Source organism: Rhipicephalus microplus, chromosome 4, assembly GCF_043290135.1.
Source record: "Rhipicephalus microplus isolate Deutch F79 chromosome 4, USDA_Rmic, whole genome shotgun sequence".
Taxonomy (NCBI): Eukaryota; Metazoa; Arthropoda; class Arachnida; order Ixodida; family Ixodidae; genus Rhipicephalus; species Rhipicephalus microplus.
Window position 1 is genome coordinate 32567767 of NC_134703.1, and position 25649 is coordinate 32593415.

At 47.5% G+C, this 25649-nt stretch overlaps 2 protein-coding genes across 3 annotated transcripts; both read left to right on the forward strand.

Annotated features, from left to right (window-relative positions):
* Positions 1–258: 258 nt before the first annotated feature.
* On the forward strand, positions 259–8174 carry LOC142814330 (uncharacterized). Its single transcript, XM_075893010.1, has 5 exons — positions 259–625; positions 2642–2865; positions 3640–3751; positions 4799–5204; positions 6376–8174. Exons 1-5 carry the CDS (start codon positions 259–261, stop codon positions 8012–8014), a joined length of 2748 nt encoding a protein of 915 aa, XP_075749125.1. The 3' UTR covers positions 8015–8174.
* Positions 8175–12844: 4670 nt separating this feature from the next.
* On the forward strand, positions 12845–19847 carry LOC119171369 (uncharacterized). Of its 2 annotated transcripts, XM_075891833.1 has the most exons (5): positions 12859–13101; positions 13222–13281; positions 15336–15491; positions 16006–16104; positions 19663–19847. In XM_075891833.1, the coding sequence occupies exons 1-5, from the start codon at positions 13093–13095 to the stop codon at positions 19711–19713; spliced, it is 375 nt and encodes a 124-aa protein (XP_075747948.1). In that variant the 5' UTR covers positions 12859–13092; the 3' UTR covers positions 19714–19847. The 2 variants fall into 2 exon arrangements, with proteins under 2 accessions (XP_075747949.1, XP_075747948.1); XM_075891834.1 differs by lacking the exon at positions 16006–16104 and having other exon boundaries at positions 12845–13101.
* Positions 19848–25649: the final 5802 nt, after the last annotated feature.

A 25649-nucleotide genomic window follows, 5' to 3' on the forward strand; every position in this document is an offset into this window, starting at 1 on the left:
CCCATAACAAATGAACACTAGAGGATTGATGAAGAAGTGAGTTGACCCACTTCGTCATTCAAACGCACGCAATGAGTCAACAGTAGCTGATCGAGCTTAAGATCGTGCCGCCTGGTTCTTGGCCGATCCCCCTTTGTGGGTGTGCGCCAAAGTATCAAGGATCATCATCATCATCATCATCATCATCATCGTGATGCACGAACTCAGAAGAAGAAAATGAAGGAACGCGTACGGAGTGAACAATCGCAACGGGAAGCCATGCCAGAGTTGCCGCCACGCCATTCAATGCCTTCGTCGTCCGCCGGGGCGCCGCAGGAGGCGAACGCGAGGTCCCCCGACGGGCTGCTCGCCGACAGCGGTCACTCGGTGGCTGTGATGTCGCTTGGTGGCTTAAGTGCTGCCGCAGCTCCCCGTGCCGCACCCATCGCCGAAGGCAAGAAGTCTTCTCGGTCGTCCAGGCGGACCAAGGCCAAAAAACGAACTAAGAAGCGAGATTCAAGGAGCCCGGTGTCCAAGACTACCGGACACCACCACTCGCGCACGCGACGGCTGGCCTCAGCGCACGCCGTCGCCGCCGACGAAAAAGCATGCGCATCGCCCCAAGAGATTCGCGACTCCCCACAAGGCAAGTGCTTGCCGCGTCACCACCTACCCATTTTAAGGTGTTATGTGGCCCATGAGTTCAAATTCACCGCGGCCAGTGGTGTACAAACGTATGAAGTTCGGTAGGGCAACACTAGACGGGGTCCAGGAAGCTTCGAGGGGGAGGGCAGTAAAGACAAAACAACCTTAAATGGGAAGAAATGAGTGGAGCTCGTGAAACTTCTGCATTTTATTTGCCATTGCTTCCAACTGAGGTTGCGCAACATTTCTGAGGGCTCTATCAGTCAATGTAAAAGTCCTGTTTTGCCTTATAGTATATCTTTATTCACTCATGACATTACACTACTTACCTGTCAATGCATACGTTCCTTCGTAAGTCATGTTTTCATTTGACTGCGCTTTTTACTGAGAAGGGGCGAGGCGTGGGCTTGTTAAAAATCCCACAGTACGCTTCCAGCGCGAGGACATGAAGTCAAAAGACGCAGCGCACTGTATCGTCTTCTTTCTTGTCATTGTGTCCTCGCGCTGCAAGTGTACTGTCCCTATTGCTGTTTTCTCTCACCATTCTACGCCATTATTTTAGATATCGCTTGCTTCGTCGATTAGTCAGTTAAGCTACCTGTACACGTTCTCTTCAGTTACCTTAATTCGGTATCTCTCATTTGTGAGGGCTTTCGTCGCATGGAAAAATTCACCTGTATGTCATTTCAACACTCCCATTCAATTTCTTCTCCTAAATTTGGTTTCGTTGCAGCTGCATTCAATACTGTTATGCTGTCTTCATCTTCCCATTTTAACGCAGATGAATTGTTTGCAAAAGTAATCTTGAATTCAGTGGGTTTACAAACTTTTTTGTAGGCAGGGATGCTCAACAAGGAGCCCCGCCATGGTGGTCTAGTGGCTAAGTTACTCGGCTGCTGACTCGCAGTTCACGGGATCGAATCCCGGCTGCAGCGGCTGCCTTTTCAATGGAGGCGGAAATGTTGTAGGCCCGTGTGCTCAGATTTGGGTGCACGTTGAAGAACCCCAGGTGGTCGAAATTTCCGGAGCACTCCACTACGGCGTCTCTCAATATCATATGGTGGTTTCGGAACGTTAAATCCCACATATTAATCAGTCATGCTCAACGAGGAAAGTTTTTAGAAATGCAAATAAACACGACTGCAGCTAATTTTGGCTAATTAATGAAATGGGAAAGCACCAACCAATCGCCGTGGGCGTCCGGAAGAATGGGGAAGGCGAAATGTTGCTTTGTTTCTGAAAGCTAGAATAATGCTTTTCTTGCAACTTAGAAGTACTTATTGCTGGGCTGGTACTTTTTGCTGGACGCTCTTTTTCTGTACTACTTTGTTTTCCTTGTGGTGTTTTAGGCGTGTAGGATTCTCCCTCATTTTTCATGTAGTAGCAATGGGCTACAAAGCTTGTATATTAGCGCATTCAGGTCGTATCCTTCAGTTGCCAGCATATTTCGCACATTACGCACTACTGACTATACTCTTGCAGGCAGTGAAAAAAAGTCGCCAAGTACTGAATCCTTCTCATCGTCTCTTCATATGCGCGCCCTTCAAAAAGTTCTGCGGACATCCTTGCCGATTTCCCGCATTTAACACGTCGTGCGTAAAATCCCGAGACTCATTGACTTAGTAGCCACAGCTCGTTAGTTTCTCGTTTTTTGTGAGGTCAGAGGGTTCGTTTTTTAGTTGTGTCATCTAATTCTACTTTTTGACCGCGATGTTTTCTTGGCGCTCTCTCACGCCAGCTTTGTGACATGGGTGCCTGGGGGTAGGTTTTTGCCATAAAATATGTGCTGAAGGCAGTGTAGTATAAGAGGGCAATCAAGTCAGCTGACCCCTATTATTGTGTTCACCTGCATAATGCCAGCACTCGTGAGCGCTACAGTGTCGGCTAGATGATGGCTAACGTAGGCCATTAGAACACACACATTGTCTTCCTTCAGTCTTAATCCGAGGTCGCATACCAATTTTTAAATTGTTCTGAGTTGCACAATTCTAATCGTAGCTTTTACACGATATCACAGAGGAAGAACCAGCTGCAGCCGAGGCAAAGTCCAAACAAGAGGCACTGGAGTCTCCGGCAGATAAAGCCCTCGGTGGTGCAGTGGCCAGCACTGGAAACGGTAACAGCGAACACCAGAGCGTCAACCAGCTCCCGCGGTCACCGGCTCCGATCAAGCAGCAGCGAAAATCGAAGAGTCCGTCTCCGCTCCTGGTTCGCGTATTGAACCAGGTTCGCATAGCCGCGGTGAGAGCACAAGTTACATTTTCGCGTGTAAATATTGGCCACGTTTGTGCTGCACATCTATAGCGTACGATGACACACACTTTCGTACAACGCTGCAGACGGCACTTTTTGTGCGGCTCGTATAAAGTAGTGAAATGTTATATATGCGTGAAACATGATGCAATGCTATAGTTGCCAACAATGCTTCGCGAAACTCCCGATGTGTTAAGAGCGAGACGTTTACAACGAAAGGACGTCTTGCTATAACAGCGCAACTGTTTCATCCTTACTCACCCCGTTTGACATGCCCATCAGTTTCCACCAACTCCTGCTTTTTTTTTTCTTTTTTTATTTGCTCTCTTCTCCACTTTATTGTTGAGAGGAATAATGACAAACGGACACACACATGCTTTCTCACGCATAGCTTCCTCGAGGAAGACAAGTCCACCGGTCGAAACTTCGACTATAGTGACATTCCGTGTTCGACGAGTGCAAATTGATGTAAATTGGTTCATGTAAGCTTTTTTTCTTTTATGAACTTGTTATGTTACATAATGCTTCTTTTGGTAAGCGCTGTGGCACCTGCTTTATTATTCAGTGTTAGGGTTCCACATACCGTAACTTTTCTATACTTGTATCGTTACCCTTGTATTACTTTACACCTACTCCTGCCCAAGGTTTATCCCTAATTAAGTCGGGCACTGTGTACAAAATAAATGAAATTGAAATGGAGTGAAAGTGAGAACAGGTTGACTGTTTTGTAAATTTGGGAGTCGCGATCATGGGCACACGCAGTCTCCCAAAAGAGCCTTCCGACCCGAGATACCTCCTGATGATCCGGCAGCAGCACAGGATGCCACCATGCCGTTCGGCAGGGACCAGCAGAGACGAAAATCTTCCGTACACTGTGAGTAGCCGTCCTTATCATAAGCGCTCGTCCCATTTCATACGCCATCAGCGAACTCTCTCATTACCGCCATGAATATCAGCTTTGCAGTCTGTCCATATGACCCACTTGCTTAACCATAAATTTATGCAAGCTAGCCGTTAATCATAGCCTGGATGAATTGTCAGAGACTCTTTTCGAACATGGTTTTCTCTGCTCATCGCACTTTCCAACTTGGTTGCTGTGGTGAGGTATAGTTTTATCGACTCAAGCACGCACGATCTGCCACGCTCAAGTCACGTTGCACGTATGGGCTTGCTCGGTCATGTTCCGGCTTCGAACCTGTGTCTAAAAGCTACCAGAGATCTGCAATAAACACGCTGTTGATACGTAAATCCTTGTACATTTCGCTCGACAAGCTGAATGTTATCCCTTACATTCTGAAAGACAGGGCATTGTGCAAACACGGACACAAGACAAAAGTCAAGACGCCACAAACGCCAACTAAAGATGCACACAAATGAAAAAACAAAAAAACAGAAGGCGCATAATCCTATCTGCGCATCTCATGCGATAGGCAAACCTATTGATCCAGCTCGCACGGTGGTCTACATAAAATATATTTTTGATGCATTTGATTTACAATTCATGCAAGTTAATCGACGGTTGGCGCACAGTTGCGCTACAGCTGTTAAAGATATGCCGGGCTTGAATCATCAGATTGCTTTTCGTCATTACTATTCCGGTACAAAACTGCGTGCTTATCGAATTTTAGCGTGCACGTACGCTCTCGGCAATGGAAGGAAATACGAGGTGAGCCACCGGTTAACTATCTTTTGTGGCTCCGATAATAATGTCTGGTTAATGCAACGGCCCGTCTGTCCTACGTAAAAGCGGCCACCGAAAGGAACCCTATACACCTAACCTGTACGACAATCAGTGAATCCGTTGGTGTGTTTTACGAAACAATTAGCTGTTGTTCTAAGCCTTATACCTTACACTGATGGGTATCACGAATGCATACACTCGGCCACGACTGCGCGATCAAACTCGTTTGAATGCGCGCAGTTGGCACGACGACGCTTCGCGAGTTCTCGCGCTTGTCGACGCTGACCGAGGTGAACGTCGTGTCGCCGGTGGTGGCGTGTAGCCTGGCGGCCATCGTGAGCCTGCTCTGCCTGCTGCTGCTGGCTGTGCTGTGGGCGGGGCCGCAGCCACTGCTCGAGCGCTGCGCCAGCCTGGATTGCCGCCAGGCGCGCGCCTTCCTCGACAAGCTGATGGACGCCAGCGTGGACCCGTGCAAGGACTTCTTCTGGCACGTGTGTCGCCGCTGGATCACCGACCACAGCCGAGGCACCAACTTCAGTGGCCAGGCACTTCGCGACACGTTTGTCGCATTCAAGAGGATTCTGCTCGATCGCGGCATCGACGAAGGCGTCGTCGCCGACTTCGGAGCAGCCTCGGAGTTCTACAGGTCACGCTTTCTGATTGATAAGTGGGGTTCAACGTCCCAAAACCACCATTTGATTATGAGAGACGCCGTAGTGGAAGGCTCCGGGAATTTCGACCACCTGGGGTTCTTTAACGTGCACCCAAGTCTGAGCACACGGGCCTACAGCATTTTCGCCTCCATCGGAAATGCAGCCGCCACAGCCGGGATCCGAACCCACGACCTGCGGGTCAGCAGCCGAGTACCTATAGCCACTAGACCACCGTGGCGGGGAGGTCACGCTTTCTCCTTGACACGTTCGTGGTACGACGCTCGCTGACGGCGTCCGTAGCATTATCGGGTTTTCATAGACTTGTACCAATAGTCGAGCGTATTGCCCGCCTTGGTGGATCAGTGGCTACGGTGTTCGGCTGCTGAACCGAAGGTCGCGGGTTCGAACCTGGCTGCGGCGGTCGCATTTCGATGTAGGTGAAATGGTAGAGTCCCGTGTAGTGGGCGATGTCAGTGAAAGTTAAAGAACACCAGATAGTCTGTATTTCCGGAACTCTCCATTATGGCATCTCTCGTAATCATGTCGTGGTTTTGAGACGTTAAACCCTATACATTTATTCTTATTATATGCACTAGAAAAGTGGCAAGCACGTTTATCGTTAGCAGGAGTGCACATTTCTTTACGAGACACTGTATCCTACTGCCGTAATAATTAATGTCGCTAAATATATTTTTGTAACCTGCCCGTAAATTCAATAAGCCTTGCTGATTACTGGAACACCCTTGTATTTCTTTACATATCCGCACAATACTTCATGAGTTCGAGTTTGTTCAACAGGCACACAAAATTGTCATAAGTCATTAACGCTTGTGCTGGGCATTTAGAAACTTTTCCGGTTAACTGTATACGATCGGCGTCGTTTTTAATGACACGGCTACACGTTGGCTCAGAGGCGGCAGTGTTTTACTGACGTATAAACGATTTTTCGGCTCTGATTCTGTGCCACAGTGATTACATCCTGATTGGGAAACGCAGACAATATTTACATGCTCAAAGGAACCCCTGATGGTTAGAATTAAGCCATTGTCCTTTACTACTGGGTGCTTTATAATCGTATCCTGGTTTCAGCCCCTCCAAACTTCAGTTGACCTTTCCATTTTATGCTCATTGCGATGAAAGGGCTGTCGTTTACTGTCACTGCAGGGCCTGCAGCGTCTTAACAACCTTGCCAGATGCCATGACGCCCTCGAATCTTGTGGAGCGTTTCCGGAACGAGACTTCCTTGCTTGCCATGACAGACATTGAAGCCGTTCTGCGCAAGGTTGTCCAGTTGTCCCTGCTGAGGCGCGTGTCGACGCTGTTCGGTGTTGCGCTGGTCGACTACCACGGACATACAAGCCTCTATCTGTCACGGGCCAAGAGCCTGTCACGCAAGTTGAGCAATGTCAAGCATGACGCGTGGCTGGTTGACTTCCTGACGGAAATTGTAGAAGCCGTTCTTCCGCTCGCGCCGCAGATTCCCAGCAATGACCCGGAGGCCACATTTAACGCGCTCATGGCTTTCGATGAAGTGGTAGACTCTAATGCAAGCACCACTGGCGGTCCTGAGTTGCTGAGCGCGGCCGATATCGACTCGCTAAAGGAGATTTTGGGCAGCGACGACTGGATCGAATCACTGAACTCCCTTTTACCCGCGAGCTTCCAGCTCACCAAGGCGTCGCCGGTTATGTGCGATGGATTCGAGTCGATAAAGTCCACGGTGAAGTATTTCCGTGGAAACTTTGCACTAGGCCTGCTTTACATCTTCTTACACGTCCTCATGGAGGCGGGTCAGTTTTATTACCTTAAGCGCCTTGCCTTCGACAGACCAGACGTGCTGGCAAGGACGTGCCTCAGCGCCAGCCAGGATGCCTTGCAGCCGGTGTGGTCCAACTTTTTCAACAACTTGTCGCACAGCAACATGTCAGAACCATCCCGCGTTGAGGCCATTTTCAGCCGCGTCCGCGAACTCTCTGCACAGCGGCCACCCACGGAGGGTATGAGTGTCGGCGACCGGGAGCGAGCGATCACCGCGCTTCGCCACGTCACACTCTTGGAGCACAACATGTCCACAAGCGGTCAATCAAACATGTTCGGCAAATTGAACACCAGCGAAGCAAAACTCCAGGGCGACTTCCCTAGTCTTTACACCAGCGTGAAGACTGCGGAGACAATGCGGCGGCTCTCGGATCCGCCTTCGTTAGCCGACGTGGTCACCAGCTCTTTCCTTCTTACCGCTCGCGTGGTCTACTCCAAGCTGCTCAACGCGGTTGTGCTTCCGGCGGCGCTTCGACGTCCGCCGTTCAGCTACTCGACGCGCGTGCCCATCGAGTTCGACGTTGCCTCGGTGGGCGTGGTACTGGCGCAGGCCGTCTTCCGTGCGGGCATGCCTTCCACGTCGAGCGACGCCACGAGCTGGTTCACCGGCAACGTCGGCCAATTCATCAGCTGCGCCGAAGAGTCCGCCCAATCCACGCTCCGCACCACCCTGAGCTCGTTAGATCCTCACCACGCGCTCGAGCTGTTCTCGCTCACGCGTGCCATTAAGATCGCGCACGCCGTGATGAGAGAGGACTACGAGCCCCTGCGCTCCCGCCGCGGCTACCACGAAGCCTGGGTGATGGCGCAGCGCACGTTTTTTCGTCGCTTCTGCCTCCTTGTCTGCACCTCGGATGTGGGCGGCGAAGGCATCAAGGAATCGAAGCTGCGCTGCATGTTGCCACTGCTCAACATGGTCGAGTTCACGGGCGCCTTCCAGTGCAACGAGGTTCCACAACTGCGGAAGTCGTGCCTGTCCCTCTAGCACACCCCCATATCCACATGCTTACGCTCTTGCATATTCAGTTACGGCTTGGTGTGTGTGCGCGCAGAGACTTGGTTAGTTTGATGTATCTTTATCGCTGCGTTAACCCGTACCGAATTTCGGCAAGCATTTTTTTTTCTGGGCTTGTTTTTCGATAAGTGACCTGCGTGTATCGGGCATCCTGCATTGTAGACTTGCCACCCTTATTATGACATAGGCTGTGAAGCCAGTACGCTTGTAGGTCGCTGGTGCACACGAGCACAAACCGACCTGCTTTAGGGCGCACTGCTATGATTAGTCTGTGTTGTTAGCGCTATGATAGCCTTTGTTTTATAGTAGATGATAGTTCGTTGAATTTTAATTGATTCATTATATTCTTGCTAAGTACATCAATGTTTATGACGTGGCTCGTGGTTTAGAGAAATATTGCAGATGCGTGATATATTTTGTTATTACGGTTCTGTACGCCTACAAGCATGGAATGACAACCGTTAGTTGTATGTTAAACCAATTTCCCGCTAACAAACTACTCGTAGTTCTCGCGTGAAAAAAGTCCTCTCGAGCTCTCCTTTATTTTCGACTGAAAAAACATCTCCAGCTGCAGTTTTTTTTTGTTTTTTTTTGAACGATACTTGTGCCCCGAGCAAACAAAATGGCAACGTTGCAATTTTCAGCACGTGAATGTTATCTGTGAGTCTGTCTGTCATAAGCTACGCAAGTTGAACATAACTGTGCAGTATTCTCCATATGGGGTGGGATGGGAGAGAATATTTATTTTTCTCTTTCTTTCTCTATATTTATCTTTCATTCTTTATCTCCTTTCTGACTTTCTACCTGTATACTCGTCCGAACGTCAAAGAGATTTCATCCCAGGCCGGACGAATCAGTGAACGCGTACTGGGAGCAAAGGAGCTGAACGCGACGAAGAGGACACAGGACGAGGAGAATGCCTGCCGTTTAGTTTCTTTTCACGCAGCCCGATGCAACGAAACTCTTGAACAGCTCCACTGTTAAAAAAAAAAAAACTGGCGAAGCTTCCACAAAGCGCTAAGCCTCGCAAGACTTCGAAAATGAAAGCTGGACGAATGTACATACTAATATCGTTCCTTTTAGCTTGTTTCTAGGCTTGGTGATGAGGGTTTTTCTAGGTTGCATCTAGGTAGTCGCGGAACTTTAGATAGGTGATTCTTGGTTGCCCTTCACTGATTTTTAGCGCGCAGAGGTTCGAGTACGGCGAGACACGACACGAAAGTGCAACCTTCAGAGACAGCAAGTCGCGCTAAAACTGTTCGTACGTTTCTTTGATCTACGTGCATGTAGTCGTTGGCGTAGGCCTTACGTCGCTTCGGGGTTTTGTAACAGCCGTGCCAATGCCATTCCAGTTTCTTGTTTGGTTATTTGGTTGTTCCTTAGTGACCTCGCGCAGCCCACCGTGGGGAATCGGCCATGAAACGAGTGGTACCTTATTTTAGAGATAATATTGTCTTAGAATCCGAATATGCTATATAGGAATGGATGGTTTACAAAGAGATTCAAGGGTACAATCAAGGTTTTAAGAGAAATAATCACTAAAATATAAATAAGCAGTAAAAAATTGACAAAACTAACATTCTGTTTGTTTTGTCTCCCTTAAAAAGTGTTGTATTAACTGCTGCCTCCTTTTTTAAAGGACCGGTGGCGAGTAGTGGGACGTACCCAATATCCGGCGCATAATTGTGACAGCTTCGTGGTTAAAACATGAGCCATGACGGTACAGTCATAAACCCTTCGCATTAAAAAAAAATTACGTGAAGGGTTCGCCTGAGTAAAGGTAATGGGGGCCCCTATAGTTGATTAGGGGGTGGGGGGTGGTGCTAACCTTTACCGTATGCTCGTGCGTTTATGCTTAGCAGAGTACGAAGTCTCTTTAGAATGATCAGGTACGACGTTGCCGTTCGACATATTAATTTGTTTATTTTTGTTGCGATAGCGTTTTTATGCACAATCTCGGCTGATTTTTGCCATTGCCGTCATTTCTAGATATGTACGTGTACCTATATATGTAAAAAAGATATAAAAAACGGCAGCATATCCACGGAGGGAATGATGGATAGTGGGGCGAAGCATCCGTCCGTCCATTCGTTTTTGTTTCCGTCTATCTATGAGTGCGTCTGTGTGGCCGCCCGTGCGTCCATCCGCCCGTCCGTGCGTGCGTCTGTTCGTGCGTCCGCACGTTCATCTGTGCGTCCGTCCCTGATTTCGTCCATGCATCCGCTCCTACGTCCGTCCATGCATCCATCCGTCCGTGCAGCCGTCCGTGCGTCTGTCATGCATCTCTCTGTTCATTGATGCACCTGATTAGGTGTCCGTTCGTCCACCTAATCAACACTCCAAATATCACCATCTCACATCTTTTCATCATATATTCCTCATATAGAAGCACCGCCATCCAGCGGACATTCCAAGGACTAAACTAGAGGAGGCACATGCACACTTTCTTACGGCTTGCACCTCGTGTCTACTTCCCACCTTTAAGCACCTCGAGTTCATGGTATATAATAGTTCACTGTATTCATGGCACTGCGACCCAACGCTCGCTAAACCTCTCTAAAACCTAAGAGGTTACGTCCAGTGAGTATAACGTAGCAACCCTTTTTTGTCTTCTGTGGGTTGTTGAACAATAAAAAATTCGCAGCGTGCGTGTTAACTAAAAGCCAAATTTTCTTGTCTCTCATTTCCCCTTAGCAGCCATTGGCATGTACATTGAGCACTATTTTTTATTGTTCAACAACGCACAGAAGAAATCTCTCAACGGCACCACCTAAGAGGTCAAAATGTTATACTTGTTACACACTACAACGGCTACGAGGGACGAACGGGTGCCGTTATAAGGAGCTTCGCCCCTAAAATAAATCAGTTGAAAAATATTCCAAAGCAACATACGGGGATTTTAACCAGCGACTCCTCACAGCACAGCCCACTGCACTAGCCAACACAGCAACTTGCTTTTTCTGTTATTTATTTGTATTATCACAGCCACTTGTCATGCTTGTACCGGTAATATAACGGCGACCTATTTGTATTGAACATTTAGTGATCGCGGCACGCATACCTCAGAACAGCTTGCACGTATTTTCTATCACCCACACTTTTAAATATTCTTTCAAATCGAAAACTGCCCTTGAGACACACAAGAAAAAGTGGCCCTTTTCTGTTGTGCTCATGATGTACAAAAGAAGAAAGAAAAAATGAAATAAAGAACACGTGACTCGCAATCACTACACTGCGCTGTCACATTCCGCAGCTAAATTTATATTTACAAAGCTGGTCTGGCAGCCTCCCCTCATTGTCCTGTTTGTGGGGTAATTGAGTCAAGTGAACACTGCCTCATTTAATGTGTAAAGAGGTTTATTGGGGGAACCAAACGGGCAGGTGGAAGATTTGAGATAGCGACAGGACGAGGAAGATGGAGGAGCTCGAGCGCCGATCTCGTGGAGCCTTACTCTGCGATGATGCTTGTTGTTCCCTTTTATTGTAATCATTCCTTCATTAAAAATGTAATATACCCTCTGTCTTACGAAAAAACACTTTAGCTGCTGTTTTCCACTTTCTCGGAATAGATTTAAATGCTCAAAGGGTGCTTTCTTTTGGGGCTTTGTCTCTTGGCCACAGCGACGAGAAGATTGTTGAAGCAGTGCAGGAGTTTGTCGAAAGTTCAAAGACGTTTAGGTGTTAAAGTGATTCTTCGGTAGATTTTGACTTTTCCAAATTCACATTAAATCAAATACGCCACTTTATTGCATCACACTACAGATTATTTACAATTCAACCATCAAATTGGTCCTGTTGCATCTTTCATTTATTTCTCGTAAAAAGACTCATCTTAACCTGTCATTAAGGAAGAAATTCGTGAAAACTATCCGGTTCTTGGTCAATCCCCCAGCGTGGGTATGCGCCACATCATCAAGGATCTTGACTTGACTTGACTTGACCTGGCGTGGCTCACTAGGCGTCACACGCCACCGCGTGCCAGTAGACGCAAAGAGGTCATTTCATGTTCCACAGTTTAAAAGAATAAAAGGGAAATCAAACAGCGCCGGCTTTTGCATTGCGGGCACTTTCGGCGCGTTTCTCAAATGCAAACACGTAACAACTATGACGATTATTAGTTCACACTTGTCCAGTGTATATACCTATGCGTTCTTTACGAGCGTCCTTTGTGCAGCAGCGGTGTGCTGAAAGCATAGAATTTCTTAGATCTATTTTAGGAAACTCAATGGCTGAAAGTTTAGAGCCTGTTGTCGTTCTACACGTGATACTATAATTTTTTGCTATCGCATTCATTGCTTGGCCTAGCGGCGAAACTGTGACTTTTCTGGATGTGGCAGACTCTGCTCCACCCCTCAACTCCACCTCTTAGGGGACCACCTTGCCCCTGCACACACGCCAACGTTGACGCGCAATGATGTTCATCTCCTCATGACACGGTTGAGGTGTCCACCGAGAGGAGAAGCAGGGCAAATGAGTGAGAAGACGATGCGAACGGGACACAAAAGGCAGTCTTTTTTTGTGGTATTTTAGTTTCGGTTCCATTGGGAGAACCAGTTCTCTGGCACCAGGGGGGCGCACTACCACGGTATATAACGCACTGTACATAGTAATAGAGTACCGTGGCCAAGTTTCCGCCTGGGCGTCTAAAATGGGGTAGGGTAGGGTGTCTAGCCACCCTAGCCTGGGTCTCAGCTCCTCTCCTTCTCCTCCAGCTGGCGCTACGGGCGCAGGGCCCTTTTGGGCTCCATCGCATCACGTCCCACGCACGATACAACACCTTTCACTCGTCAAATGCAAAGCCTGGGTGGGCGCAATGAAACCGGAATTGCGCACTACAGCGTGCCAATAATCGTATCGTTGTTTTGGCATGACAAATCCTAATATTTATTGCAAATTTCATGCTCGCAATGTGAAGTTTTGCACGAAATCATAGGCTGAGGGCTATAGCGTCATCTTTTCGGGTTTCTGCGAAGATGACGAAGACGAAGAAGGCTCGTTCGGTGAATGCTTGCCTTTAGGCGCTGAAGAATAACGACGTTGTCGCCACGATGGGAAAGGTAAGCGTTCGTGACCATGGCAATGACACGTGCCATGAGCGATGCTGACGCTTTATTTGTACTATTCCTCGTCAATTATTTTAGTTATTTTTGTATTTGAGCCCATCAACTTTTTTTCAGGGAGGCTTTGCAAACGGATACCTGCAGACGAAGAGAGGAGCAGCAGCAGCGGCGACGACTGTAAGATATTTCAACCTGTTTATATTCAGCGATGAATCTGCGTTTTACTAACATATAATGAATCGGTAGAAAACCTCCTATTCAAATTGCACATTCTAAGTGCACTTGTAGAGCACTCTCATTAGGCTCAATGAACTTTTCGGAATAGTAAGGGCATGTTAAGGGTAGCATTCTAACAATATTATACTGTTTCGGATATATTTGTACTCCACGAGGAACTATACTAATCTTATGAAATTAACTGTGCGAGTCACACAGCAGTGCATCGTTATGGACGTCTCATTAAGAAATGTGTGTTATATGAAACGTTTGCCTTTGGAAGGATATGGTGAAAAAATACCAGTGTTATTTGACGTGTTTCTTTTTTTTCGTTTTTGTGAACAGAGGAGATGTTTAGTTCGGGAAAGGTTGTCCAGCCGTGCTTAGCCTATTGGCCACGCCAGGAGAGGGAATGTCTAGTATTGCCTAGCCAGGAGCACGTATTATAGTCATGTACAGTATGGTATAGCAAGGGGGTGCATATGGAAGGCAAATTGGGGGTGAGGAGGAGCGAAAGATGGAAGGGAGAATAAAGCATATATAGCATAGCCTTTTGCATTGTGATAGCCAAGAAGGGTAAAAGGCTTGTGTGTGTGAAGAGGAGTGACGTGATGGTGAGAGGGAGAGAAATTCGGGAGCTCCCCCGTTTCTTTAGTCTTTGCTATGGGCGGGCTGAGTGTTCTTCGGTGAAGGGGACATGGTGAGGGGGGGGGGGGGGGGCTGGTCAATACTTACTGTTGCAATCAAGCTTTTTGCGAGTGTGTGTGTGTGTGTGTGTGTGTGTGTGTGTGTGTGTGTGCGTGCGTGCGTTTGCGCTATACTAAGTTGACGCATATTTAGTATAGCCGGGATTCTCATTGCATTTCGAGAATCAAATGTTTTTGGTGTGGGAACATTATTGAGCTATAGCTTCTTATACCATCTACAAGTGCATGCCTGTTTGCCTCTCCTGGAATGCAGCGCACTCACACCGCTTCTCATCGTCTCGTGGAATAGTTCATTAGCAGATTATGTCTGAGCTTTTGCCTCCATTAACTCCATACCCAATCCACGTCACCACCGCGTCTTAGATACATTAACTGTCTCTATCTCAGTGACAACCATACCGATATTTTGATGTCGGGAAAGCGCACAACATCGGCTATAGGGATATTGTTTTTTACGTTCAAACGAAAAAAAAAGTCTGCAATACTGCTAGCAATGTAAGGCAGTTTTTACTTTCAACTCTATCTATACGAGCCACGCTTCAATGAAGAGGCCGCTGACAATGATGAAATATACTGTTTAGCAAGCCGAAAGGTGAACTTTGCTCGCTTGTCTGACTGTAAGTGCAGAGTTGCTCAAAGAAGGATAAAGAACAATTTAATCGACTGAGAACGTCAATCTCATTTGAGGCGTGCCTCTGACGCTGCGGCTCGTTATGCGTTACTGTATGATCCTCTATCATTTATTTATTTATTTATTTATTTATAATACCCTCAGGGCCAAATGGCATTACAGAGGGGAGTGGATTACATTGAATAACACATGGTACATGGTGGGGAGGGAAAAATACAGCGTTAGAACGAATATAAGCAAAAGTCAGCGTACAAACAAAAATACATTAAATAGGTCCTGCGTATACAATGTTAGCTACGGTATCACGAAAAAGATGGTTGTCATTAATAGCAACAATTTCAGGGGGGGAGGTGGTTCCACTCGCGAGAAGAACGAGGCAGGAACAACTGCGCAGCTGTGTTAGTACGATAAGTGATAATTCCAACCTTGTGACGGTGATCGACACGGTTGGAAAAATACTGGGGTTGCAAAATAAGTTCGTCGCGCAAGATGGGGTGGTGATACAATTTATGAAAAGTTGATAGGCGGGAAACTTTTCTTCGAAGTGACAGGGTAGGCAGGGACAGATTATTTTTCATTGCAGATATACTGGCAGTGCGATTGTAGTTCGATAATATGAAGCGTGTGGAGTTATTGTTGTGTGATTGATTGTTGATTGATGCGAATTCGTCATACAGGGGATTGCCTTCGTGCTCTTGCTCCTCCTAAACGTCGAGGGCTACTTCTATGGTGCCTACCAGATGATTCACTACCTGAGCTTCTCTTACCTGCTCAACGGGTGCTTCTTCATTCTGCACGCTCTGATAGGAGAACTGGAACCCACGAAGAGATATGTGAGTATCTTCGACGAAACGCATTCGCCGGCAGAGTAAAATTGGCTGTGCCGCGGAGCGTTGCTATATGTTCAGGTCAAATGAAAAGATTCTCATCTGAAAGTGGCATGCTCTTTTAGAACTCACGAGCTAGGGTCGTCATCATCATCAGTGTCATTACATCGATTTAGTCCACTAATGGAAAAGATGCGATGGTATAATATGAAAACAGGTGATTGTGATGTGGTGGTATGTATAAGGAATGCTTTATCTTGGAAAGATATGGCTGTGCAAGCGTGAAAAGACCGGGATAACTGTTTAGTTCTGTGTAGCTATTTGCGAGTATGGTAGAGACCACCTTGCTAAAAACGATGTTCGATGATATCATTCAAAAATGCGGAGTCGGTTTCCTCTTTGTGTCTTCCTTGTGTTCTTTGCCCGCACAGTCTTTCATAATTAATACCTATAAACTAGCCCACCTCTGCGTTATTCGCTCTTTTCATCCCTCATTGCCGGTGACTTTCTTTATTTGCAGCTCATGACATACTATGGAAGTGGAGCGCTAATGTACCTAGTCAACGGTTTCATCTGCCTTTCGTACCAAAACAATGAACTCGGGACTGTGGCCATATTGGTACGTTTCGTTTAGGCACGACGTGTCTATAGCCGCATTACACGACCTTCAATCTAAAAGGCGTGTTCTGAATGAATGAGATAGCTTGGGCATCCTGTACCTCTGTTGAAATATTCACAGCATATTTCTTCTGGGGTGACTGTTAACATATTGTCGCGTACATTCACATTCAGTTCAGTTTACTATCTTGTATTGCATTGCAAAGGGAGTGGGGTTTTATTTTGGTCAACAATAAGCAGTGAATGTTGTATTTGTATCGAATAAGATCAATAACACGCTCCTGAAAGGTAGATGACGAGACGATGGTGACGATGTCCCGGGGGAGGCCGTCCCAATAAGTGGCTATGGAAAAAAAAGGATCATGCAGAAAAAGTGTAGTAATGCGCGATCATGAGCCGGCAATCTGAAATAGATGACTAATGCGATGAGATATGTGCTCTGCGGATGGTGTATAAGATGGCCAATTGAGCGAATAATGAAGGAACTTGTGATAAAGCACGAGAGTTGCAGTGCGGCAATGCAAAAGGGGGGGGGGGGGGGGGTCATATATGTTTTGCTTTCAAAGATGAAATACTGGTATCACACGCGTCCAAAGTGAGTGAATGAATGTGACGGCTCGTTTTTTATCGCTTCTGATGCATTGATTGATTAAGTTTGATGCTTCATTGACATCTTTGACGTATCGATAATTTTAAGCAACATAGTGCCCTTTCCTCGATCAGAAGTTTCTCCCAAGCGCATAAGGGCCGTATTCATAGAGCAACCTTGTCTTTACGTTTCGTTTTTCTCAAAGGGTCCCTGCAACACTTTTCCTAGTAAAAGCCGCATGGATTCAGTGATTGAGCTTAATACCTCCCGAATCGACTCCCATCCATTTTTTTGTTTTGTTTTGTTTACGCGTGCGCAACGTACGAGCGAAGTTACGGGGGGGGGGGGGGGGGGGGGGGTTGTCGCTCGCGTCAAACACCTTCTCTCTCCTTCCGAACCAGCGAGCGCGCTGAAAGCAATACGCAGGTGGAATGACAAGGGCGCAAGATGTGTTCGTCCGTCAGCGCTGCGTCATGACCACTATCATTCTTTTTTTTTTTTTCTTCAAACGCGCAGTTTATCTTCAGTGTGATCGTGAATGGGAACGTGGCGACATCCCACGGCGGTTGCAGTAACTATGCAGCTCACGATGCCCAAAATCAACCAGTGTCCGTAAAGCTAGGGTTTACGGCTCGATAATTTTGGTTTATGGCATTTGTCAAGATAAGGGGTGATGTCGAGCTGGCTGCGTGCTGCGTTACAATCTTTGGCTTATGCGTTCTAAGGAGCCTCAACTGGGTAAAAAATAACTACAATATTTGTTTGCAAATTGAGGCGTACTTTCATCATAACATACACTAAAGACGCGAAATCCTTATGAAAACGAGAGATTCGGGTACGACCATGGTTTAGGAATGAGGACCTTGGAGACCTTCGTTTAAGAAGCAGAAGCATATACATGCTACAATATACACAAAGTCGGGACTTGAAAAACATATCGGTATAGTGGTGTTCAGAATGACACAAATCTGGAGAGCGATTCTGAAAAAAGGGCGATTTCGTCCCACATCCGTTGTCCTTGAACGCATGCTCCATAAAAGAAAAGAAAGAGCAAGAAGTTTTTAAGGACGTAGCATCAAAGAGCTCGTTTCGCAGAAATTGTGGCTGCGGATGAAAGATCAGATTATATTTTTACAGTGTTTACCAAGACATACTTAGCTCCTAATAGGTAAAAATTAAGCATAATGCCTGCTTATGGGGCCAGAGACTTAACCTACTAAGCTTCGGGAAATATTGTCGAGCCAATGTCTAAAAATACGACAAATCCACTTTGAAAATTCGTGATGTCACGCTCGCAAGTTTATGCGCGAAATATAGAAATGGTTCTGGCACCTTGATCTTCTCCTCTAACTATGAACTTATTATGGTGAAATTATCGACACTAGATTTCTCAGAGAATACTCTATACATACATAAACCAAGTGCTTGTTTCATTTTTGTGTTCTTTTAAGGCATGTAATGTAGCGTGCCCGTAGCCTAGAATTGCACCACGCGTCGAAACATGTTCGTGGCACAACGAGTAGTTGGCCCTCAAATCAAAAAGCGCGCAACAATAATTATCATTATCAGCAACAGCATCAACAAAGTGTGTAGCTGCGCGTTGATATGCTGAGGTGTACTGGTGATGGAGTAAAAACCTTTCGCAGGATAACAGCTGACGTGACGAATCAAACACATCAGGAAAATGCTCGATTTGCGAGAATTCGATACCAGACCTGCCTTTCGCCGTGTGTTTTTCACGGGACCGCTGACGACGCTGGCGAACGCTAGAAGGACGTAATGTCGGTGCTGCCCGAAAACAAAATTTTATATGGTATAGATCGCAGTTTATAAAAAAATATACAGCATATCCATGGAGTAAGTGATGATGAGTGGAGAGAAACGTCCATCCGTCCGTCCGGTTGTCTGTCTATCTGACTGTCCGTCCACTCATATCACCCTAGAGCAAGCATCGGACATACGGACGAATGCTTCGCCCCCCTCATCACCATTCACTATGCGTGAATGTGCTGTGAATTTCTTGTCATAACAGTGCCATCTATCCTCTTTGATTTTCGTCTCTAAAAAATCCACTAACGCCATTTAGTGAGCAATTAAGAAACTAGAGGTGCCTACGTGCCTATTATACATACAAAAGGAGGAGGGAATGACCCACACCTTAAGTAGCTTCGCCCCTAATAAGTTGGCCTGACTCTCCCAACGTGGCAGCTGCCCGCTGCGCGTTGAGTCGTGCACCTCAGGACTAACAACAAAGTTGCGCAACCATCTATATACGTTAGCACTTGTATAATAAGTTAACACGTTAGCACTTCCTCTTGATATCGAAACTAAACGTGTGTGTGGGTGTGGGTGTGTGTGTGTGTGTGGGTGCGTGTGTGTGTGGGTGCGTTTGTGTGTGGGTGCGTGTGTGGGTGCGTGCATGGGTGCGTGCGTGTGCGTGTGCGTGCGTGTGTGTGTGTGTGCGTGTGTGTGTGTGTGTGTGTGTGTGTGTGTGTGTGTGTGTGTGTTTGTGTGTGTGTGTGTGTGTGTGTGTGTGTGTTAAGGTAGCGTTGTTAAAGCTATATCTTTCCAGGCACTACAACTCTCTCTTCTGAGGTTCTCGATACCGGTGTTTACATTTAGAGCAACCAGCCAAAATATTTAAAATTATTCTCAGTACTTCATTAAAAGGAATACGCTAAATGACGTACGCGGGTGTGATACGTGTGTGTGTGTGTGTGTGTGTGTGTGTGTGTTTGTGTGTGTGTGTGTGTGTGTGTGTTAAGGTAGCGTTGTTAAAGCTATATCTTTCCAGGCACTACAACTCTCTCTTCTGAGGTTCTCGATACCGGTGTTTACATTTAGAGCAACCAGCCAAAATATTTAAAATTATTCTCAGTACTTCATTAAAAGGAATACGCTAAATGACGTACGCGGGTGTGATACGAGGTGGCAGTGTAATTAATCGAAGCGTTCTGTGTTTTTTTTTAGATTCTTACGATGCTCCAAGGTGGCCTCATGGCAGCCATATGCTTTTTTTGAAAATGCACCTCCCTCGCTCCGATGACAGGCTTCACATGTGCTCAAGGCAGCCTCTCGCCAAGACGTCGGCTTCATGTGAATTGAGAGCTCGCTGGCAGCTATTGAGGAAACGATAAAGTAACTGTGACAAACTTGGGGGGACCTCTTTGTTTCGTGCTTCAAAATATTAATGAGAGCTAACAGACAGTGCTTCAAGGGAAATTATAGGGGATGTTATTAGCAACAAATGTAATGCAATTGTGTGTAGAGAGAATCGGATGAAAACATATACCTTGCCACTCTTGTCTCTTAGCTCTCATTCATACTGTATATAACAAAAAAACAAGCCCGTAAATTTCTACTTCTACGTTCTACTGGAATGAATTCATTCATGCCAGTGATTCTGTCTCTTGGAGCCTATATTTCTAGGTTCACCATTGCAAAAGCTTGCGTGGCTGTGTGGAATTATCTGAATGAAACCAAAGGACTAACAAACTAATCTATATCATTATCCTTTCATGTCGATACATGCATAACTCTTATCTTATGTGCACTTTTTGGTAAATGAGGATGTTGATTTCATTTATTATTTATTACTAATGAAAAACTTTATGATTTGTGCTGTTGAGTGAGCATCAAAATTTTATTCGAAAGTTTGTAATGTCTTTATTCTATGTTAGTCTGCTGATGACTAAGCGCTACCCTACCACAACATGAATAGAGAGGAGAAAAAAAAAGCAGACAAAGTAATAAGGATGGCGCATAAAGCGGCTCTGCGACTACCACAAAGCACTTCAACTGCGAAGCTATTAGCGCTCGGACTTCACAATACATTTGATGAGTTGGCTAAAGTGCAAAGCAACCACCCAGATCAACTGCCTGATACAGACGCCAACCAGCAGAAAACTTCTTCAGAGGATCGGCCTTGGTGAATAAGTACAGGCACGTGGAAAAACTAAGGAATCGTCGTGCTCAGTCGGAGCCTGGTACAAGATATGTCCCTTACCGAAGAACAGGGACCCAGTTCTACATGCTGGAAGACGTAAAGCAAGAGCCGCTTACATAGATAAAAAGACAAAATATTTGAATACGGCGAGATTTACAGACGCTGCACCATATCAGGCAAATGCAAAGAACGTGGTGGCCGTGGTCACCGACTGAAGAGGAAATGTTGACAAGTTTTGCCTCCATAGCCCAAGCCACAGAAGCGAGAAGATAGTGATCGCGGTGGCAATCTAGGAGTGCAGGGAGCGAAAAGCCCCACTGACATTAATCACGGATTCGAAGGCTGCTAGTAGGAATTACGAAAAAGGTAAAATATGTATTGAGGCCTTTCAAATTCTAACCAAGGCTCATAAAGACTTTCCAATTGAATACACCCAAATCATTGTCTGGGCGCCTGGACACAAGGGTGTCACCGGTAACCAGTTTGCGGATGAGCCGGCTCGAGGCTTCACAAATCACCGAGCTTCCTTGCACACTGCAATAGAGGATCCAACGCCCCTAGACCCTAACTTTGGTACAATTCTTCAGTATTACACGCACAATGGAAAGCTGTATTCATCACCACATAAGAACCTCACAACAATAGAATCGTTGGCATTACGCAGAATCCAAATAAACACATATACGAATTTACACAGGCTACATATATACTACCCCACAGCATACAGAGATACATGTCCGTGGTGTGGGGCCACACCAACTCTGTTTCACGTTACGTGGGAGTGTACACATCACAGTGAGGAACACCACAACATGAATAACACAGAGGAACAATGGGAGGCACTGCTGTCCAGTTCGACCATTTCTGATCAGCGCTGGCTGGTCCAATGGGTAGAGAGGATGGCTAGGGCCAGCGGAGCCCTAGAATAAGTGCCCGACCATTTGGAATGCTCCGCGTTATGCGCAAATAAAGTTTTTTCTCTCTCTCTATTTTATTCTACGACATTCATTACTCTAAAACTCCGTAAAACTTTATAAGACCACCCAGTCTTCTCCATTCCCCCACTGTGGGTATGAAACACAATAGAAGACAGGACTGTCGCGTCAGACGCGACCCGAGTGGACGTGTGGCCCGTCAGCTCCGTCAACCGTTAAATATTTTCGTGGAACCAAAGCCTTGCCCAATGAAAATGGTTTCATCGTGTTTGTAACGTCACGAGGGAATAGTAGAGACCACATTTATGCAGGTGGGACCAGTTTTGGAATTTAAACGCCAACTTGAAGATCTCGCGGCTTGGTCGCGGTGCTAAGCCTACTTGATGAGAGGCGTGGCGCGGCTGCTCACCGGCGTCAACCGGCGATGGCGGCTCAGAAGATCACCGGATTGGCGCCAGTATTCCCTACGGCATCAGTTAAGCAAAAATTAAAAAATTCTGTGTCCTGTACAAAGGCCAGTAGTGGTCGATGCAGTAGACTGTGTGTCCAGCGCGTCAAGTAGGTGGTCGAACTCGCTCGCTGGATATTGTGCCGACAGGTTGTGCCCTCGCGATCTCTGACAACAGCGCAGCTCTGGCCGACTGGGTTGGTCCTACGCCACCTCCTGCCGCCGCTCACCGACGACGACGACAGCGTAGCTCTGGCTGACTGGATTAGCCCTACGCCATCTCCTGTCGCCGACAAGAGCACTAGCCAGTGGTGCCCCGTCCTCGGACTCCTGCAACCGTGTCCATCTGTCCGGTCTTCTCCTCACTTCCATCGCTCGTTGTCCCTACGCCTCCATCTCTTCTTCCTCTCTCTCTCTCTCTCTATCTTTTAATCCTATCCTTTTACTCCCTTCTCTACCCCCATCCCTCGTGAGCTACTGTTGAGGTGTCCTCCCCCTGAGAGACAGTTACGGGGCTCACTTTTCTCTTTTCATTTGTAATCACTCCACTCTCCCCAGGTGGTTGGCCGGGGTGGTGGTGAAGCCCGCGTAGGTGGCGAGTGCAAGCCTGGTGAAGGCTCGGGCACGCTCCCAATAGGTGATCAAGCGTTGCCTCTGTAACTGGAGAAACGTAGAATGGGCATGTCGTTGTTGTAGGCTGTGCACCAGATGCCCATGTTGCCCGGATTGCAGGAGTCAAGGTGGCGCCCACACAAATCCTCCTGAGCACAACCTTCTCTCGGCAAGTTAAGCCACCTGGAAGGCCTGATCCACGCGGAGGAATTAGTGCACGCGTGGAGTGCCGGAGGGTTTCTTTGTGCACGAGCAATCTGTCCTTCGGGGACAAACGAAGTGAGGTCAGCAGGTGTTGAACAGCCACTGGATGACAAGTGGCATCTGCTTCCAAATGAGCCGGTGCAGACCAGCGAGTCCACAGTACGCGGACAGGACAGGCACACGAGTGAATCAATCGGTGTATATCAGAGGCTATATCGAGGGAGCTGGTCACTTTTCGCAGCTCTCTAACTGCCTGCGTGGAGTCCGTATATAAAAGCAATTTGTCGTGCGACAAAGAATCTATTTTGGATATCAAAACAGTTAGCCCGTCCCGTATCGCAGTGAGCTCCGCTAATATGGGTGGGAGCTGTTACGTATAAGCAGATATGTTGAGTTTCAGGTAGCGCGGGGCATACGAGACTGGTGCGCAGAACGGAGTTATCGATAGTTGCGTCTACGTATACCGCTAGTGAGTTGTCGGTGGTAGTGACGACGCCCTCCTGCGTCACTTAATTGTCGGGTGGATTGTCGCAGGCGGGTCAGTGGTCGGTTATCGCTTGCCTGTGACTTGAGCCATGGTGGAACTTCTGCCAAGGGTGCGTCAGGCTGTGACAGCATTGAATTATAGTAGTGAACAAAAGCTGCCGCCACAGGTACAGCTTGACTCTTTAGGTAGTGAGCGACTCGACGCTGGTGTACAATTTCGCCGATGGTGTTGAGCTGCGCTTACGCCTGGAGGGTCGCGATAGGTGTTATGCGAGGAAGGCATGTAATCGCCCTCATGGAATCTCAGTTGGCGGTGTCGAGAGTGTCCCAGTCTCTTAATGTCAGTCGTTGAAACTGAGCTTGAAAAACGAGTCGAGGTTGTATGATTGATCGCACCAAAATACGGGCCAGAGCAGGCACCTCCGGTCTTTTGCGAGATGCGACGAATAAGATGGAGGGTATTAGCACTCTTACGACAAGCAGAGCGAACCCACGCATTCGCAGAGCCAGATGCGTCCAGTTCGACCCCGAGCACACGGATTGTGGATACAGGGGGGAGGGTGTGGCCATTTAGGCTCAAACAAATCGGCATCTGCAGGAGGTGACGGCGACCTCGTCTGTTGGTGATAGACATGAATGCAGTCTTCGTGGCAGATAGTGTTAGTCCTATGCGCGCACACCAGTCCAACGCCTTATCAGGAGCACTCTGGAGTGTCTCCTGCTAGCATTGCAGGTCTGGATCTAGTGTCGACACAGTCAAATCATCCGCATACAGGAGGAGGAAGGTGTCTGGAAGGCATGCTAGTTGTCACGCGAGGGGCAACAGGGCAAGATTGAAGAGTATCGGGGCCCGCACCGAACACTGCGGTACACCCCGCTTCATTACAAAGTGTCCGCTTCGTTCCTTGCCTACTCGGATGCATAAGGTACGGTGCGTCAGAAAATACCCCACAATGTCGCAGACGCGAGGCGGAAATTGAAGTCATTGCATTATGCGAATGATCGCAGAGTGGCTGACGAAATCGTAGCCATTATGAACGTCTATGACGAGAAGGGTTTGAATGCTGCTTGATCTTCTTCCCACAAGCACCATGGACGTCAAATGATCTAGGCCATCTTCCGTGCCCAGATGCAGTCGAAAGCCACTCTGGGCCGGATGGTACCAGGCGTGATTTTCCAGCCACCAGGAGATGTGCGACGCCAACATGCGTTCAAGAAGCTTGCACAACGTACATGTTAAAGCAATTGGCCGAAGATTAGCTCGGGTGCTTTCCCGGCTTTGGTATCGGCACAACTTTGGCATGCTTCCACGATTCAGGCAGCTCTCCGGTCGTCCAGATGGCGCTAAGCGTGTCCAGTAGCCACTGCAGTGCAGGGCCATCCATGTTTTTGAACACTTGAAAGGAGATCCCGGATACGACCCCACGTCAATGCAGTGGGCCTAAATTCAAGTATCGTTGGCGAAGACGACGCCCCTACTGAAAATGAATGCCTTCAGACATTGATTCGCCTTCGTCAGCAACGACAGGCAAAACAAGATGTCTGCAAAAGTTAATGCCCACCCCCACCCCCTCCCTGCAACAAGCGCGTTAGACCGACGCCGCCTCAGCAAAGGACGTCAGTGTTCTACCTTCGTCTCAACGCAACACGCTCGCGCGATGGCGACCGGCTCAGACGCCTCGCGTGCGCTCCGATGACATTATAATTGTGCTCAAGCCGCGTACTACGTTAAGCATTCGGAAAGTGTCCCGCCACGAGGACGCTGGCACCGCAATGGCGGCCACATCACTGGAGTCCCTGCCGGGGACTTGAATGTGTGGCCTGTTTGGGAACAAAATGTGTTGGTGTGCACTACCCAAATCGTGCGTGTCATCGATCAACTCATCAAGGAATTCGACTTGCGACTGGGAGAGTCGTTGTATACCCATTTATAGGTCATCTGAAAATGAACGGGGAGACTTGCCGCGACGTCATCTTTGTCCGCGAAGATGAAACTTCGGAGTCCCCAAGCTATACTGACGTGAAGGTGAAAGTGCATTCGTCCGGAAGCTCGGGTAATCTTCTGTGGCGGTGGTCACCTTCGTTTGGAGGAAGCTACCACGCTACATCAACTACAATTTTGAGTGCGTTATGGTGCGACGTTACAAGAAGACCATTTCCACGTGCTACAAATGCGGCACGGTTGGCCACTGGGTCGACAACTGCCCCAACCCGGAAACGGCCGCTGTCACCTGTGCAGTAAAACCACGGAAGACGCTTCCAGTGCCGTGGCTGAACATGAATGTCAGCTAATAAGCCTCATCTGCGGAGAGAGGTCATCTTATTG